At 42.4% G+C, this 18,390-nt stretch overlaps 1 protein-coding gene across 1 annotated transcript in view; it reads right to left on the minus strand.

The window, feature by feature from the left end:
* cops5 (COP9 signalosome subunit 5) overlaps window positions 1–18,390 on the minus strand; it is a 58,259-nt gene that overhangs the window by 2,151 nt on the left and 37,718 nt on the right. The window contains exon 6 of the mRNA XM_068031946.1: window positions 11,379–11,490. Coding sequence (XP_067888047.1) covers window positions 11,379–11,490 — 112 coding nt within the window. The remainder of the gene's footprint in view (window positions 1–11,378; window positions 11,491–18,390) is intronic.

An 18,390-nucleotide genomic window follows, 5' to 3' on the forward strand; every position in this document is an offset into this window, starting at 1 on the left:
AGTGCCATCTTTTGGATGAAACATTAAACCAAGGCCCTGCCTGTTGTCTCATGTGGATATAAAAGATCCCATGGCATTATTTCAAAGAGCAGAGGAGTTATCCCCAGTGTCTTAGCTAATATTTATCCCTCAATCAAAATCACTTTAAAAAAAAAAGTAGCTGGTCATTATCACATTGCTGTATGCTGTAGCTTGCTGTGCACAGATTGGCTGCTACCTTTCTTATATTACAACTGTAACTACACTGAAGTACTTTATTGGCTGTAAAGCCTTTTGGGAGGTCCTGAGTTTTTGTGAAAGGAGCCACATAAATGCAAGTCTTTCTTTCTAAATAACAAAACAGGCCATTAGAGCAATATTGGATTTTATAATTCAACTTTTTGTTAAAAGACCTCTAGTTAGGATGGGGAAATCTACTCTGTGTCCCTTTGTTTGGTATGTTTCTGAAGTTCCCAAAATCATTAAAGATGAGAAAGGCCATTCAGCCAAATTTGATTCATCCATTCCAAAGCTCCCTACATTTCCCTCACTGTAGCATCCAATTATTTCTTGAACAATTACAACGGATTACAACTTTAATGTTGTCCGAGAGTCTGTTTCATGCGTTGATTATTCTTGGTAAAAAATAATTTCCTGTTATCATAAATTTGACTTTTACCAGTTTGGACCTGTTCTACTCTCAATTTAAATATTCCAATGTACCCTTTCAATTCTCTTAACCATCTTGTTATACCTCTTAGATCTGTACTCAGGCACCCACTTTGCAGGTTGAAAAGCCCAAGTTGCTTCAGTTTTTCGGCATTATTCAAACTTGTAACACTAGAGGCATGGCTTGTGTTTTTTTTGCTGCACTACCTTCAGTGCTGCATTATCTCCAATGTGTCTCAGTGATCAGAAATAGATGCAGTCCCAGACCAGACCACTATCGTTCGATTATGACTTCCTCTTACCTATTCTACTGTTTTGTCAATGGAGTTCAACATTTTATTGATTATGATTTCATACTGTTTGGATATGTTTACTATTGAATCTACTAGAGCTCCTATATCTCTTGGCTCAATAAACACCATCTATGGAGTATGTGTGTTAGATTTTTCTTTCCTACGTGGAATACTTCACTCATCTGGATTAAATGTAATTTACCATTGCTCTACCCACATATGTCTCTAACTCATTCTATAATTTGAGCTGCTTTTTTTTTTCGTTTGTGGGATGTGGGCGTCGCTGGCTACAACTGGATAGATAAGAATAGAGGTTTACAAAGTTATGAGCGGCATGGACGAGTGGATAGTCAGAAGCTTTTTCCCAGGGTGGAAGAGTCAGTTACTAGGGGACATAGGTTTAAGGTGAGAGGGGCAAAATTTAGAGGGGATGTGCGAGGCAAGTTCTTTACACAGAGGGTGGTGAGTACCTGGAACTTGCTGCCGGGGGAGGTGGTGGAAGCAGGTACGATAGCGACGTTTAAGAGGCATCTTGACAAATACATGAATAGGATGGGAATAGAGGGATACGGTCCCCTGAAGTGCAGAAGGTTTTAGTTTAGGCAGGCATCAAGATCGGCGCAGGCTTGGAGGGCCGAATGGCCTGTTCCTTTGCTGTACTGTTCTTTGTTTTTGGAACCAGGCAAGGACAGTCTAGCTGGAAGGAGAAGCATTGGATAAGGATGGTGTAGCAAACCATTTCAAAGGCTATAGACAGGTTGAGATGGATGAGGAGTGAAAGTTTACTTTAGTCACAGTCACATAGGTGTCATGTGAGATTTTGAGAAGGGCCCATTCAGTTCTGTGGCAGGGGCAGAAGCCTGATTGGAGTGATTTAAACATGGAGTTGCAGGAATTTTTTTTTAAAATTTGCTCATAGGATGCGAGTGTTGCTAGCAATTGCCCATCCCTAATTGCCCCCGAGAAGGGGGTGGTGAGCCACCTTCTTGAACTGCTGCAGTCCATGTGGTGTAGGTACACCCAGAGTGCTGTTAGCGACAGTGGAAATGGCAGAGCAACTGAACAGATTTTTTTGCATCCGTCCTCACCGTACAGGATACAAATAACATCCCAGAAGTAATTGTGAAACAAGAGTTGAAAGGGAGAGAGGAACTTAAAACAATTACCATCAAGGAAAGGGTACTGAGAAAATTAATAGAACTAAAAGCTGATATGTCCCCAGGTCCTGATGGACTTCATCCAAGGGTCTTAAAAGAAGTGGCTGCTGAGCTAGTGGATGCATTGGTTTTAATCTTCCAAAATTCCTTAAATTCTGGAAAGGTCCCATCGGATTGGAAAATAGCAAATGTAATTCCGCTATTCAAGAAAGGAGGAAAACAGAAAGCAGGAAACTACAGGCCAGTTAGCTTAACATCTATCATATGGAAAATGCTGGAATCTATTATTAAGGAGGTTGTAGCTGGTCATTTAGAAAATATTAATGCAATTAGGCAGAGTCAACATGGTTTTGTGAAAGGAAAATCATTTTTGACTAATTTATTAGAGTTCTCTGAGGAAGTAATAAGCAACATAGATAAAGGGGAACCCGTGGATGTGATGTACTTGGATTTCCAGAAGGCATCTGACAAGGTGTCACATCAAAGGTTACTAAACAAAATAATCCATATTAGGGTGGGGGGGCGGGTAACATATTAGCCTGGATAAAGGGTTAGTTAGCTAACAGGAAACAGACAGTAGGCATAAATGGGTCATTCTCAGGTTGGCAAGCTGTAACTAGTGAAGTGCCACAGGGATCAGTGCTGGGGCCTCAACTATTTACAATCTATATCAATGACTTGGATGAAAGCACAGAATGTACAGTTGCTAAATTTGTTGATGACACAAAAGGTAGGAGAGTAAGCTGTGAAGAGGACATAAGGAGTCTACAAAGGGATATAGATAGGTTAAGTGAGCGGATAAAGATTTGGCAGATGGAGTATAATGTGATAAAGTTTCCACTTTGGCTGGAAAAATAAAAAAGCAACATATTTAAATGGAGACTACACAACTCTGAAATGCAGAGGGATCTGGGTGTCTCAGTACATGAAACACAAAAAGTTAGTCTGGAGACACAGCAAGTGATTAAGGCGGCAAATGCAATGTTGTCATTTATTGCAAGGGGAATGGAATATAAAAGTAGAAATATTTTGCTACAGTTGTACAGGGCATTGGTGAGACCACATCTAGAGTTTTGTGTACTGTTTTGGTCTCCTTACTTAAAGGATATAATTGCATTGGAAGCAGTCAGAGTAGGTTCACTCGACTGATTCCTGGGATGAGAGGGTTATCTTGAGGAAAGGTTGGGTCTGTATTCATTGGAGTTTAGAAGGAGGAGAGGTGATCTTATTGAAACATATAATATCCTGAGGGGACTTGACAGGGTGGAGGTTGAAAGGATGTTTCCCTTGTGGGAGAGACTAAAACTAGGGGGCACAGTTTAAAAATAAGGGGTCTCCCATTTAAGACATACTGCCTGTGTGGAGTTTGCAAGTTCTCCCTGTGTCTGCGTGGGTTTCCTCCGGGTGCTCCGGTTTCCTCCCACATGCCAAAGACTTGCAGGTTGATAGGTAGGGAAATACAGGGACAGGTGGGGATGTGGTAGGAATATGGGATTAATTGGTGGTTGATGGTCGGCACAGACTCGATGGGCCGAAGGGCCTGTTTCAGTGCTGTATCTCTAAACTAAACTAAAACTAAACAGAGATGAGGGAAAAAATTTTTTTTTTTTGAGAAATACAACACTGAAACAGGCCCTTTGGCCCACCGAGTCTGTGCTGACCATCAATCACCCATTTATACCAATCCTATATTCCGACCACATCCCCACCTTCCCTGTATTCCCCTACCACCTACCTATACTGGGGGCAATTTATAATAGCCAATTTACCTATCAACCTGCAAGTCTTTGGTGGTGGGAGGAAACCGGAGCACCCGGCGAAAACCCACACGGTCACAGGAAGAACTTGCAAACTCCGCATAGGCAGTACCCTGAATTGAACCCGGGTCACTGGAGCTGTGAGGCTGCGGTACTAACCACTGCGCCGTCCCGTCCGAGGGACGCGAGTCTGTGGAACACTCTTCCCTGGAGAGTGGTGGAGGCAGGGTCATTGAATATTTTTAAGGCAGAGGTAGACAGATTCTTGACAAACAAGAGAGTCAAAGGGTATTGGGGGTAGGCAAGAAAGTGGAGTTGAGTCCACAAACATATCAGCCATGATCTTATAGAATGGCAAAGCAGGCTTGAGGGGCCAAATAGCCTACTCCTAGATCATTTGCTCATGTGTTTCAGGATTTTGAACCAGTGACAGTGAAGGTACAGCAATATATTTCCAAGTCAGGATGACGTATGACTTGGAGGGGAACGTGCAGTTGGTGTTGCCATGTGCCTGCTGCCCTTGTTCTTCTAGGTGGTACATGTCACAGGTCTGGAAGGTGCTGTTGAAAGAGTTAAATTCATTAGGTGGATGGTGACTGCAGTAAGCCCACCACCTGATAAAGCTTGCAGATGTTTGAATCATTTTTGTGGTTAGGCCATGAATAGAATTAGCGAACCATCTGCACTAAACAAAGTAGGCACCATTCAGGGATGGTCAGTGGTCCATCCATATAGCCAATCCATCTGTTCACCTTTAAATGGGAGGGCCAGGATAATCGTCTGAGGCCAATAGGTTAGGCAACGGCTGGAAGGACTCATGTGCAGCCGCAGAAAGAGCATTCCCAACTGGTTCTCCAAAATTTTACCATAAACCTGATTTGTCCGAGTAGCTTCCAATGATCACTTCAAGGGACACTGGTTTAAGCTGTGTTCCATTCAGGTGAGTTGGAGCATGTGCAGCATGGACACCATCTGTTTCGACATACAAATGACATCAGGGTCCTATATGTGCCATAGGATCCCAATATTGTTGAGTGATAAAGACATGAAGTAATTTCTGTTTCTTTAAGGTAAAAAGCTATCAGGCTATATAATCATTCCAGCTCAAGAACAATCACAACGAAACAGGAAAAGCAATCCAACCTTACAAGTTATTATTCTACACTACTTATTGCCACTGGCATCATCCCATTTAAAGATGGCTCCTTTAAATGTCACTACCTGAAGACCATATATAAACAGATAATCTGTATTCATTTAATCAGCAATGACATTTTTTGTTTTGTCTTTAGGTATTAAATTAGCCTCTGCAAACTGCCAGGTGCATTCCAACAATAATGGAAGCTTTCAAGCTTTGGTTTGAAGTATCACTGATTCATGACAAACCTAGTAGTATTACAAAAGATTTATTGTGAAATTGAGGTACTTTTTTCTTCCTGATAATCTTGGCCCACATCACATTTTCTGCCAAGCACAGGGATTATAAACACAAGATCAACTGGACAATAATAAAAGCAAAATACTGCGGATGCTGGAAATCTGAAATAAAAACAAGAAACGCTGGAACCACTCAGCAGGTCTGGCAGCATCTGTGGAAAGAGAAGCAGAGTTAACGTTTCGGGTCAGTGACCCTTCTTCGGAACTGGGCAGATCAACTGGACAGCTTGTTTGAGCCTATGAATTTTATGGGAGATACTTTTAAAAAATGTTAATTACAAGCTATTGCATGGAAACCTACGAAATCAGAACAGAGTCCAGCAACTTGAATGGTTTGGTAGTCAAATATATCCAGATTACAAGCGTAAAAGAACTATTATGACCAGATTTCAGGCTTTTTTGTTCTATCTTTTATTTATTTTATATATTTTTTTGAAACCATGCATAGCGGCGGCACCACAATTAGCATAGTGTAATGCTTACTTACCTATGCTGATTATGCAGCCCCCAACCTCTCCACTGACACGGCTGGACTTTTCGTTGAATGGGCTGCAGTCACGTGCCGTCCCATTCACGATCTGAAAAGCTGGTGGGTCCTCACTCTGCATTATGAAAGGGAAGCGGGAGGGGGGATACACAGGGGTCTAACTCTGCATTCTGGGAGGGAGTGGGGTATACACAGGGGTCTAACTCTGCATTCTGAAAGGGAGGGGGTCTGTGATTACTGGAGGGAAAACTGCGCTGGCATGAAAGGAGGTACTGTGTACCATCCCTCCGTTAACAGTGTATGCTCTGGGTTTGCGAGGTGGGCAATGGCACACTCGACACTGTGTGTGGGGAGGGTGCCAGAAAGGGCAGGAGCATTAAAGTTGTATGGATGGTGGGGGAAATCAATTCAGCTGGTAGGATCTTGATGTGGTCATGCTGTGCCACTCAGTGTTGGCCAAGATGGGCAATACCATGGCACACCACAAAGTTGATCCAGGAAAGCTGCTGATGTACCCATCAACACTAATCCATGCCGTTAGGAACCTTTGAATACATGCAGCGTTCAACTTTATTACATGGAAAGAGGTATGGCTCATCCTACATTGTGTGATCCTCTGCACGTGAGGATCCATATGTGCCAGAGGCAATACCAACAGGCAGGTGCGATCCATGTAGAGGCCCCCAGTCGTGAGCACCAGCCCCCAAGGGGAGCCCGCCATTAGGGTTGCCGTGCATCCACAGGCCCCACATGACATGCCATTGGATGTCAGAGCACCAGTGTCAGAGGAGATTGTGCATGTAGAGAGGGGGGTGACACGTGTCTGTGCCCTGCTCAAGGATGACCTGCAGCCCATGGGCTCCGGTGGACACCCCATGTCTTTGTTCCTCATAGTGGCAGCAGTTCTCACACCTCTGCAGCCTCTTGGGGGCCCACCAGAGACCTTTCAATCTAGACCCTCCCAATCTAGGTGAAGCTGGCATGTGAACACTGCAGATGTCTGCAGCGAATGTGTGACTGCTTCTCAGGCAGCTGCTATGACACCTGGGTCTTGTGCCAGTCCTGGCTGCCACCTCTGTTCACTAAACTGGCTCAGATGGAAGGGCTATCCTTTGCAGACATGGGCTCCCAACACCAGTGAGAGACTCCACCACTGCTGCAGAGGAGAGATACGATGCCAGCCACTGAGCTACATGAGTCACATTGAGCAGGAGAACGGCATGCTGAAGGAGCTCCTCCAATGCCTGGATGGATAGGGCGATGCCCTGTACTACGGGCCGAAAAGGCCAGCTCCTTTCTTTGCTACTCAGTACAACTACGCACCCAATAGGGGCCAGGCCTGGCATGATGAGGAGAGACGTCGACAGGATTCCCCCTTGGACTATGAGAACGCTGAAGTCCTACAACATGAAAGACGCATGGGAGGGCAGGTGGCATCTAGGCTCTGCACGCAGGACCAGCAGTGAGGTAGGGACGTACGGAAGTGGCTTATCAGACAAAGGCTGTCTGCTCCATCGGAACTGACATGAGCTCTGCAAGCCACACATCACCCTCGCTCACCTGCTGTGCACCAGTCTACATCTGCAGCATCCCTGTGTAAACCATTAGAGGCAGCAGCTGACTGAGCCAATGTCCATGTCACTGAGTCCGTGGAGATGCTCATGAGTAATAGTGGCATGGCAATGCTGTTATTGCATACATTGGCTCTCCTGAAGGGCCAACATCCAGAAGGGATGTTGCATTGGCACTACATGCTGGCACACATCTTTCCCACAGAGAAAAGGACACACATGTTGGTGAGGAACATTTCGTGAAAGACGTATTTACATTGCTGTGACACCCGTGCATTCCCATTTGTGTCAGTGTGTTCTCTGTAAATCTCTAATACCGTTTATGGTCTATTTAAGTCTCATGTCCTAGACTGCAAAATTAAGATTATTCACCCAGGTCTGGCACACCTACAAGAAGGAACATTACACTTGAGTGGGAGAAGAGGATCGCAACTTCACAGGACACTGGGACACAGCAGGGTAAGTATGTGGCAGCAAAGCGGAAAGTGCTGGGGTAACTCATCAGGTCAGGCAGCATTTGTGGAGAGAGAAGCAGAGTTAACTTTCAGGTCTGTGAACTTGGACGAGTTAACTCTGCTTCTCTCTCCACAGATGCTGCCTGACCTGCTGGATTTCTGCAGTACTTTCTGCTTTGCTGCCAGATTGACAGCAGCCCCACTCTTCAGCAGTCAGGTACGTATTTTTTGAAAACTGTCAGGAAACAGGTGCTAAAGCACTTAAAATAGGGCTCCAGCACCTGCTGCACAGCTGTCGAAGACACTCTCACTGCGCCGAATGCCCCACCTCTCCGTGTAACATGTTGAGAGCGGCTCGGCAGCGGCCGACAAATGCGGGCGCCCTGCTGAGTTCAAGGCGCCGCAGTCAGCGGCGGCGCCACAATAAAATTCAGCTCATTAACTCAGTTTCTCTCTCCACAGATGCTGCCAAACCTCTTATTTCCACACTTTCTGCTTTTATGTCAATCTTCATAGTTCTATGCCTCAGATGACATTCAGAAAGTTTTCACCCAATCAGGTGACAATTTATTTTTAAAAATATGGTTCCACAACTGTAAGGCTAATAGGACCTAGAAGACTCTGGATAAAGGATAAACAAGTATTACTTTAAAGAACACTGAATAAAGGTTAAACACACTTTTTTTATAGAAATAAAATTCAAAGAATAAAATTGGAAGCAATGATTTAGATGAATGAGAAAAGACAAATTTGTGTTTATTTAATTAGGTTAACGAGCAATTAAGATACTAATACCTCAGTAGTTTTAGTAATACATGCTGATATCCTGCATTGTACATCGAGAGTCAACACCAAGAGTAATTTACAGGTGTAGCGGTGGTAAATGGCAGGGGATCATTGAACCATGGAATGTAGACTTTAATTCAGTCTCCATTTTAAAGTAATAGATTCTGTCTTTGGTTTTATATTTCCATATTTATAATGGAAACTATCCACATAAAACTTTAATTACATCATTCCACTGTGATGGTGCTGTAGCATCTCAACTGACAGCAGGGTATTATAGCATGACCTGTGTAACATTAAAATGCAGACATAGGCAACAATAAAGACAAAAATGACAAAAAGGCACACAGACACAAGATCCTGAATATATTACTAGTGAATCTCTGTGGCATTGCTGAGAGCATCAAGGATTCAGTGTTTCGCAAAATAATTGTTTAGGTCATTGTCAGGCAAGTCCCCCACCTACCAAGACTGAGGCACGCATTATTTCAGCACATGAACATTAAAACTTAAAATTGCAAGCCCCTGACTGAAAAGATATTTGCATAGTAACAGACGGTGTTGGAACAATGAGGAACCAGCCCCTGCCCCAATACGCAGAAGAGACCTGGTCAAACCAGTCGGTCACATGACTACCTGCTGCCAACTAGGGGAGTTTTAAATTGGGAAAACAGAATTTGAACTCAAAGCCATGTGCTCCTGGTTGGAACAGAACCTTCTCTCCAGTCCTGCCTGCCTCCATCTCTTTCCCACAGAACTGAATCTTGTGAAAACACGTGAACCTCAAAGAGAGAAAAGTCTCCTACGTGAACAAGGTTCAAGAGCAGTGGGCTTTGAAGAATGACAAGACTACCTACAATCAAGTAAGCTCGAAGTACAGTAAACAAGAAACTCTTCTGATATTGCCTCAAACCACGCTTTACTATATTTTCCTCCCCTCTTTTCTGTCCCTATTTGCATGTGTGTATTGAGTGTGCATGTTAGCGTGGGCGTGTCATACATCCGTAGGCGTTAACCGTATTAAGAGTTTAAGTTTAAGATTTAATAAATTTTATTTTTCTTATTTAAACCGAAGAAAGCCTGTTTATGCACATTTCGTTGTCTTACAAGTGGAAAGCTGTGAACAGGGATTCACAAAGGGGAGCTCAAAACACAGTGTGGCTAAAATTAAACCCTGTTACAATAAGACCAGGTGAAGACAGTAACAGACCCCTAGACACCATTCTCACCTGGTGGTAACATCATGTAAAGGCCTCTGATAGACAGTGACTCAAAATAAAATGGAATTTGACCAATTCAAAGAATTCTGGATTTTTACTAGTGTAGAGGACAGACTCGCACAGCTCTGTCCATCATTCTGTATATACTAAATGACATCTTGTACAATAATACATTTTCTGGCTATCTGCATTTTCTGAATGCTTGGTGGGATGAATTGGTAGGCGGAGCCTGGCACACGTGTTAAACAGATCCAAGCAAAATGGAGAATGAAGCTAGACACAGATCATTTTCTTGATAGTTGGTTTATTCACAGAATGCAGCATTACATATCACTGCCTCCTGTTTTTCACCCAGTGTCCCAGCAGTCTCTCTTTATATCTGCTCTAAGTCCTTAATTAAACAATGCTCTTCACCTGTGCATCTAACAACATAATTAACATACCATTGACAACATGCCTCTGTTACTGGGTTGACACCCTAAGGGGAAAGTTGATGGAGTGAACCTTAGAGGCATATAAAGTATAAAATTGCACAGATAAGGGAAGCCTGTAAAGCTACTCGAATGCTAGTCAGGTAGAAGAGGACGAGGAGGGGCAGGGACGAGGGGGAGCAGGGCAGGCAGGCCATGGCACAAGCAGGGGGGATGGAGAGGCAGGGAAGAACTTCATAGTTACATTAGTTATAGTCTTTCCCTTTTTTAAAAAAAATACTCCCACCCACCCCCCTTCAGGCTCTTTCAAATGGTTAGCTGATTAAAACTGATGTCACAGTTTGTGGATGTAACCTCCCTTTAACACAAGAATAAACGTATCCTTTGAAAAAGATGATATTTACAAAACACAAATGATATAGATTTTACATCAAATGTTATTTTTCCCAGTGAGGAGTAATTGTAGGAGGGGAGGGAACCACTTCATTCATTAAGAATTTCCCAAACCCACATGTCAAAGCTCTCTAGAAGTCTGGCCTTCTCTTTTCTCAGTGTCCATGTTTCAGCACCACATTCCATAGTAAACACTTAATTAATTTTTCTTTCGTTCTCTATTCTGTCGCCCAGTCAATATCCTCTTTTGTTTTTATTAAACACAACTTTTCCCATTGTGATCCTAACTTTCAACTCCTTGGTCTTCAAGCAGTCATTATACTTCTCAATTTTTAAAAATTGTATAAGTTGATCCAACAGTTCACCTGTATTTGTAAAAAGCTTAATAATTTTGGTCTGCATGTTAGGACTGATCTAATTGGAGCAGAGGAGCAAAACTCCAAGGAGTCTCATGTTACTTCACTCCAATGTCAGGTTGGAACCGGATTATTTTTGGCGCCATTTCTACTACAATCTTAGCGTCGGTGCAATGCAAAACTACACTGCCCCAATGCTACAGTTGCAAATACATGTCAAGTCTGCACTTTTTGATTTGTATGTGGGCCACAAGCACAAGAAAAAAATTCTTGCAAATAATGAGCAAGACAGATAATGTTGTACCTGTAAAAAAACAGAATTAACTTTTGCTCATTGCCTTCAACACCATGTCAAATTAAATCAATTCAGAAGTGTAGATAACTCACCGTGAGCAGGCTTGATGAGCTGAGTGTGTTTACCCAATACTTGTTCCACAGAAGTTCAAGTAGTTTACGATCCAGAGATGATTTAAAATAAGTAACCTCAAGGGCATAATACCTAATGAAAAATAAATCCTTCACATTACAACATCAAACTGGAACATTTTCTGATTGTATACAATCTATAATAGTGTGCTCACTAGGATTTAAAATACCGTTTGTAATAATTCAATCTTCCTCTGCTGGCATCATCATTCACAAAAAATCAGCTGGGCAATGGACTTTGTTACAGCCATCAACAAAACTGCTTTGCACTGGACGCTATTGCAAGATAAAATGCACCTGCCAACATTTAGCAGACCACACCTTCTACAAAAAAAAACTTCATCTTGGTCCAGTAAAGACCCATACCTGATTTGAGCTCATAACACAGGCAACATGCCTTGCATCAGCAATACCGTTCTTCATTAAAACATTAAATGAAAGCCTCATATGTTTGAGTAGTTCAGATGTATGTCAAAGAACTTCTCTATCGAGGGTACAAGTAACATCCCAGTAATAGCTTTAAGTCAGGAAATGGAAGGGAGGGAGGAACTCAAGAAAATTACAATCACCAAGGAAGTGGTACTGAACAAATTGTTGGAACTGCGGGCTGACAAGTCCCCAGGTCCTGTTGGACTTCATCCTAGGGTGCTAAAAGTGGCTAGTGAGATAGTTGATGCTTTTTAATTTTCCAAAATTCCCTAGTTTCGCGGCAGGTTCCGTTAGATTGGAAAATAGCAAATGTAATTCCTTTATTCAAAAAGGGAGGGAGACAGAAAGCAGGAAAATACAGGCCAGTTAGCTTAACATCTGTCTTAGGGAAAATGTTAGAAGCTATTAAAGACGGTATAGCAGGGCATTTAGAAAATTTCAAGGTAATCAGCCAGAGTCAACATGATTTTATGAAAGGGAAATCATGTTTAACCAATTTAGTGGAGTTCTTTGAGGGAGTTACATGTGCTGTGGATAAAGGGGAGCCGATGGATGTATTGTACTTCGATTTCCAGAAGGCATTTGATAAGGTGCCACATCAAAGGTTAATGCAGAAAATAAAAGCTCATGGTGTAGGGGGGTAACATATTGGCATGGATAGAAGATTGGCTAGCTAACAGGAAACAGAGAGCAGGCATAAATGGGTCATTTTCTGGTTGACAAGATGTAATAACTGGTGTGCCATAGGGATCTGTGCTGGGGCCTCAACTTTTTATAATTTATATAAATGACTTAAATGAAGGGGCCGAAGGTATAGTTGCTAAATTTGCTAATGACACAAAGATAGGGATGAAAGTAACTTGTGAAGAGGACAAAGGGATATAGATAGGTTAAGTGAGTGGGAAAAGACCTGGTAAATGGAGTATAATGTAGAAAAGTGTGAATCTGTCCACTTTGGCAGGAAGAATAAAAAAAAGCATATTATCTGAATGGTGAGAGATTGCAGAACTCTGAGATGCCAAGGGATCTGGGTGTGCTAGTGCATGAATTGCAAAAGGTTAGTTTGCAGGTACAGCACGTAATTAGGAAAGCTAACAGAATGTTATTGTTTATCGCAAGGGGAATTGAATACAAAAGTAGGGAGATTATGCTTCAGCTATACAGGGCATTGGTGAGACCACATCTGGAGTACTGTGTACAGTACTGGTCTCCTTATTTAAGGAAGGATGTAAATGCGTTGGAGAAAGTACAGAGAAGGTTTACTAGACTAATACCTGGACTGGGTGGGCTGTCTTACGAGGAAAGATTGGACAGGCTAGACTTGTATCTGCTGGAACTTAGAAGAGTAAGAGGTGACTTGATTGAAACATATAAGATCCTGAGGGGTCTTGACAGGGTGGATGTGGAAAGGATGTTTCCCTTTGTGGGAGAATCTAGAACTAGGGGTCACTGTTTAAAAATAAGGGGTTTCCCATTTAAGACAGAGATGAGGAGAAATTTTTTCTCTCAGAGGGTCGTGAGTCTTTGGAATTCTTCCTCAAAAAGCGGTGGAAGCAGAGTCTTTGAATATTTTTAAGGCAGAGGTAGATAGATTCTGGATTAGCAAGGGGGTAGAAGGTTATCGGGGGTAGGTGGAAATGTGGAGTAATCAGTTCAACCATGAACTTATTGAACGGCGGAACTGGCTCGAAGGGCTGAGTGGCCATTCCTGCTCCTAATTCATATGTTTGTAACTTTTTGAAGAACAAGAGGGGCTTTTCAATGCCCTGGAAAATACTTTTCCCTCAACCAAAAAAAAAACCAGATTAACCACTCTTCTTTCTGTGAAATACTACTGCCACATACTGACTACTGGGTTTACTTACGTGACAGTCACTGAACTTTTGTTTGATGTACTTGAAATGTTGACATCATAAGGCTTGTTAAAAATGTAAGTTTTTTGAATTATTTTTTTAAAATGAGGGAGGAATAGAATTAAAATTAGATTCTCAGGCAAGATAATCCAGTACTGTACTTTTGTGTATATTTTAATCACCAGCTAATGGTGATCAATAGTTTGCAAGCTTGGGTGCAAATATACCGCACGTGTAAAGGCAGCAGTATGCCTCACCAACATGTTCAACTGCAGACTGTTGGAGTGCGAGTCTATCCTCAATCTTGATCTCAAACTATTTTTGAACACTTCCCAGGTACTTTGTTGAAGAGTGACATAGACATAATCCTGAAACTTATTTGCCTGCTCACTCATAAATTGTACATGGTGAGAATTAATAAATGGATAGATATAATAAAGTTACAGTCACACACACTTTCAGTCTACTTACATTTCTTTCTGTTGTCACTTTAGCGTCAACTTTTCCCATTGTAAATTTTATACACATGGAGAGTTAGGACCAAATTTGGTCTTCAGGTGAAGTAGAAAAAAACCAGACTAGGACTTAGACATAATTTGTTTTAAATACATTATTTCTCTGCGGTACAGGCCGAAGACCTTGGAGATACAAAACCAACTCACTTAAGGCAGTGTGTAATAATGGTCTGACAAGTTTGTACTCAGGTTTTCATTCTAAATATGGACATCGACAAAAGTATGACAGGTAATAAGGTTTCGAAAGCAGGAAGTGTGCGCAATTAAGATTTTTTATTATAGACATTAAACATCTTGTCTGCATGCACTTTCCTTAAAAGTTATGTCTGCATTTATAATGGCACTATCAAAATTTCATACAGTAGTGCGAGGCGGGGGAGGGGAGGGGAGGGGGGGGTGTCGTTCCCGTCGCCTTCCTGGCCCACAGCAATTTTACGAGCGGTGGCAGCTGGAAGCAGCCCGCCTGCCCCAGGCCAATTACGGCCCTTACATGTTCAATTTACTGCCACTTAAGGGTCTGCTGATTGGCCAGCAGCTTTTGGAGGCAGGACTTGCTGCCTCGGAGGAGCAGAAGTCCCACCCAAGGCCAATTAAGGGACTGGGCCACGTAAAATTATGGTATGGCTTCCAGGCCCGGCAGAGGCGCACTCATGGACTTTTTCGGCTGGGGGATGGGGTCTTCAGCCCAACATAAAACTCCAGCCAATGTTTCAGCTCTGTGATCTTTCATCAGATCTCCAGGCATCCAGCAGTAATGTCACCATGCAGGGCAAGCTATCAATCACAGTGAAATATTTTAGCAGACAGCAAACCAGAGAGAGTTAAAAAGCACTAAATCCGTTCACTTTCAATTTCATTGGGACATTTTACTTTCTACCTTAATCCTATGTGTATCAGAAACAAATCTTTAAAACATTTTAAAAATGTGGAATTATCATGATAAATTTGACATTCCACGAATATAAAATTACACCTTCAGGGCCAGTGAGGCTGTCTAGTAGTAATTATGAACTTAGTACGCTATTAAAAATCCACTTACACCTCACTGGGCGGCGCAATGGTTAGCACCGCAGCCTCACAGCTCCAGCGACCCGGGTTCAATTCTGGGTACTGCCTGTGCGCAGTTTGCAAGTTCTCCCTGTGACCGCGTGGGTTTTCGCCGGGTGCTCCGGTTTCCTCCCACAGCCAAAGACTTGCAGGTTGATAGGTAAATTGGCCATTTTGAATTGCCCCTAGTATAGGTAGGTGGTAGGGGAATTGAGGGAAGGTGGGGATGTGGTAGGAATATGGGATTAATGTAGGATTTGTATAAATGGGTGGTTGATGGTCGGCACAGACTCGGTGGGCCGAAGGGCCTGTTTCAGTGCTGTATCTCGAAATAAAAAAATAAAAATTCAACAAGGTGCAACCTTTTCAAAGATTTTTACAGCAAGACCAAGAGCACAAGTTCTTATCACTTCAATTATTTCTAATTGATTGCATTCTGTTGGGGGGAGCGGTGGGGATGTCATGCCCAGTAGAGGCATGTCCCTTTCATAACTTTAAACATGGACTATATTCAACATAGCATCTTCTGGAACTGAATTTTCTTTTTGTTTTAAATGAACCACAATGAACATTAAAAGTCGACATGGGCTGCAAAGATTGTCACCGAAAGTCAGCTGACCTTTGGTCTGTGTATTCAAAAACTGACTCTCTGTCTCAAAAGGACTAAAGAATACCTTCCAGACTAAAAGGTGTCCTTAACACCCTTCCTGAAAACATCAGAAGACATTACGAACATACGAATTAGGAGCAGGAGTAGGGCACTCGGCCCTTCGAGCCTGGTCCGCCATTCAATAAATTCATGGTTGAACTGATTACTCCACATTTCCACCTACCCCCAATAACCTTTCACCCCCTTGCTTATCAAGGATCTATCTACCTCTGCCTTAAAAATATTCAAAGACTCTGCTTCCACCGCCTTTTGAGGAAGAGAATTCCAAAGACTCACGACCTTCTGAGAAAAAATTTCTCCTCATCTCTGTCTTAAATGGCGACCCCTTATTTTTAAACAGTGACCCCTAGTTCTAGATTCTCCCACAAGGGGAAAGATCCTTTCCATATCCACCCTGTCAAGATCCCTCAGGATCTTATATGTTTTAATCAAGTCGCCTCTTACTCTTCTAAATTCTAGCAGATACAAGCCTAGCCTAACAAACCTTTCCTCATAAGACAGCCCGCCCATTCCAGGTATTAGTTTAGTAAACCTTCTCTGTACTTTCTCCAACACATTTACATCGTTCCTTAAATAAGGAGACCAGTACTGTACACAGTACTCCAGATGTGGTCTCACCAATGCCCTGTATAGCTGAAACATAATCTCCCTACTTTTGTATTCAATTCCCCTCGCGATAAACTATAACAATCTATTAGCTTTCCTAATTACATGCTGTACCGGCATACTAACCTTTTGCGATTCATAGACAAGGACATGCAGATCCCTCGGCATCTCAGAGCTCTGTAATTGCTCACCATTTAGATAATATGCTTATATTTTTATTCTTCCTGCCAAAGTGGACAATTTCACATTTTCCCACATTCTACTCCATTTGCCAGGTGTTTGTCCCCTCATTTAACATATCTATATCCCTTTGTAGCCCCCTTATGTCCTCTTCACAAGTTACTTTCCTACCTATTTTTGTGCCATTATCAAATTTAGCAATCATACCTTCAGTCCCTTCATCTAAGTCATTTATACAAATTGTAAAATGTTGAGATCCCAGCACAGATCCCTGTAGCACACCACTCATCTTGCCAACCAGAAAATGATCCATTTATGCCTGCTCTCTGTTTCCTGTTAGCTAGCCAATTTTCTATCCATGCCGATATGTTACCGCCTACACCATGAGCTTTTATTTTCTGCAATAACCTTTGATGTGGCACCTTATCAAATGCCTTCTGAAAATCTAAGCACAATACATTCACCGGTTCCCTTTTATCCACAGCACCTGTAACTCCCTCAAAGAACTGCAATAAATTGGTTAAACATGATTTCCCTTTCACAAAACCATGTTGACTCTGCCTGATTACCTTGATTATTTCTAAATGCCCTGCTGCAATGTCCTTAATAATAGCTTCTAACATTTTCCCTAAGACAGATGTTAAGCTAACTGGCCTATACTTTCCTACTTTCTGTCTCCCTCCCTTTTTGAATAAAGCAGTTACATTCGCTATTTTCCAATCTAACGGAACCTTCCCCGAATCTAGGAAATTTTGGAAAATTAAAACTAACGCATCAACTATCTCATTAGCCACTTCTTTTAACACCCTAGGATGAAGTCCATCAGGACCCAGGGACATTCCTGAAGTGAATGGGTTTCTCCTGAAACAAAGAAGGTGACTGTCTTAACCCTCCTCAGGATGAATGCCTTAGACCGCCACCATGTCTGAAAAAGAATCTGCGAGAAGTCACATGGTGGGGCAGCCATGTTGGTCTCCTTTTAAAAATCTTTCAAAATACAGACCGCAAAAAAAAAAGCAGCAAGCAGACAAGGCAGTACCATTGTGCCTTAAAGGAACTGGACGCTGTGACATGTTAAGGTCTTCAAGTCTGTTCCTTTACAAGTCCACCAGTACAGAAAACCAATCTCCTAGTAATGAGACTACAAGCAACTAACTTTGTGACCTGCTGAAAATCCACCCCTGCGAGAGAATCCTGCAATGACTCGATCTATGACTCCGGTTGTCGAATCCACCTAACTACACTTCAGGAGCGAAAACGCCTTCTTCACCGGGCCTGCAACACATGCCTTTTCCTCAATACGAGCCACATCACGTGATTTACGAACTATTCCTCTGCTTGTAATTTGTACAAGTGCACTATCCTTTTTAACAGTTTTCTTTCGAATGTGTGTGTGTGTGAGAGAGAGAGAGAGAGAGAGAGAGAGAGAGAGAGAGAGAGAGAGAGAGAGAGAGAGAGAGAGAGAGAGAGGTAGCATCAGACTTTCAAATGAACGCGTGAATAAAAATAATCCCCTTTATTTAAACCTACGAAAAACATGCTGCTGGTTATTCAAATTGGCCATACACTTAGGGGTCAAGAAACACACACATCTTACTTGTCAAAAAAACACTGATTACGGACAGTAAAGGGAAAAGAAGTGGCGTTTCAGTTATCTCTCAATTCTGTCCGTA

This window comes from Heterodontus francisci, chromosome 5, assembly GCF_036365525.1.
Source record: "Heterodontus francisci isolate sHetFra1 chromosome 5, sHetFra1.hap1, whole genome shotgun sequence".
NCBI classification, from domain to species: domain Eukaryota; kingdom Metazoa; phylum Chordata; class Chondrichthyes; order Heterodontiformes; family Heterodontidae; genus Heterodontus; species Heterodontus francisci.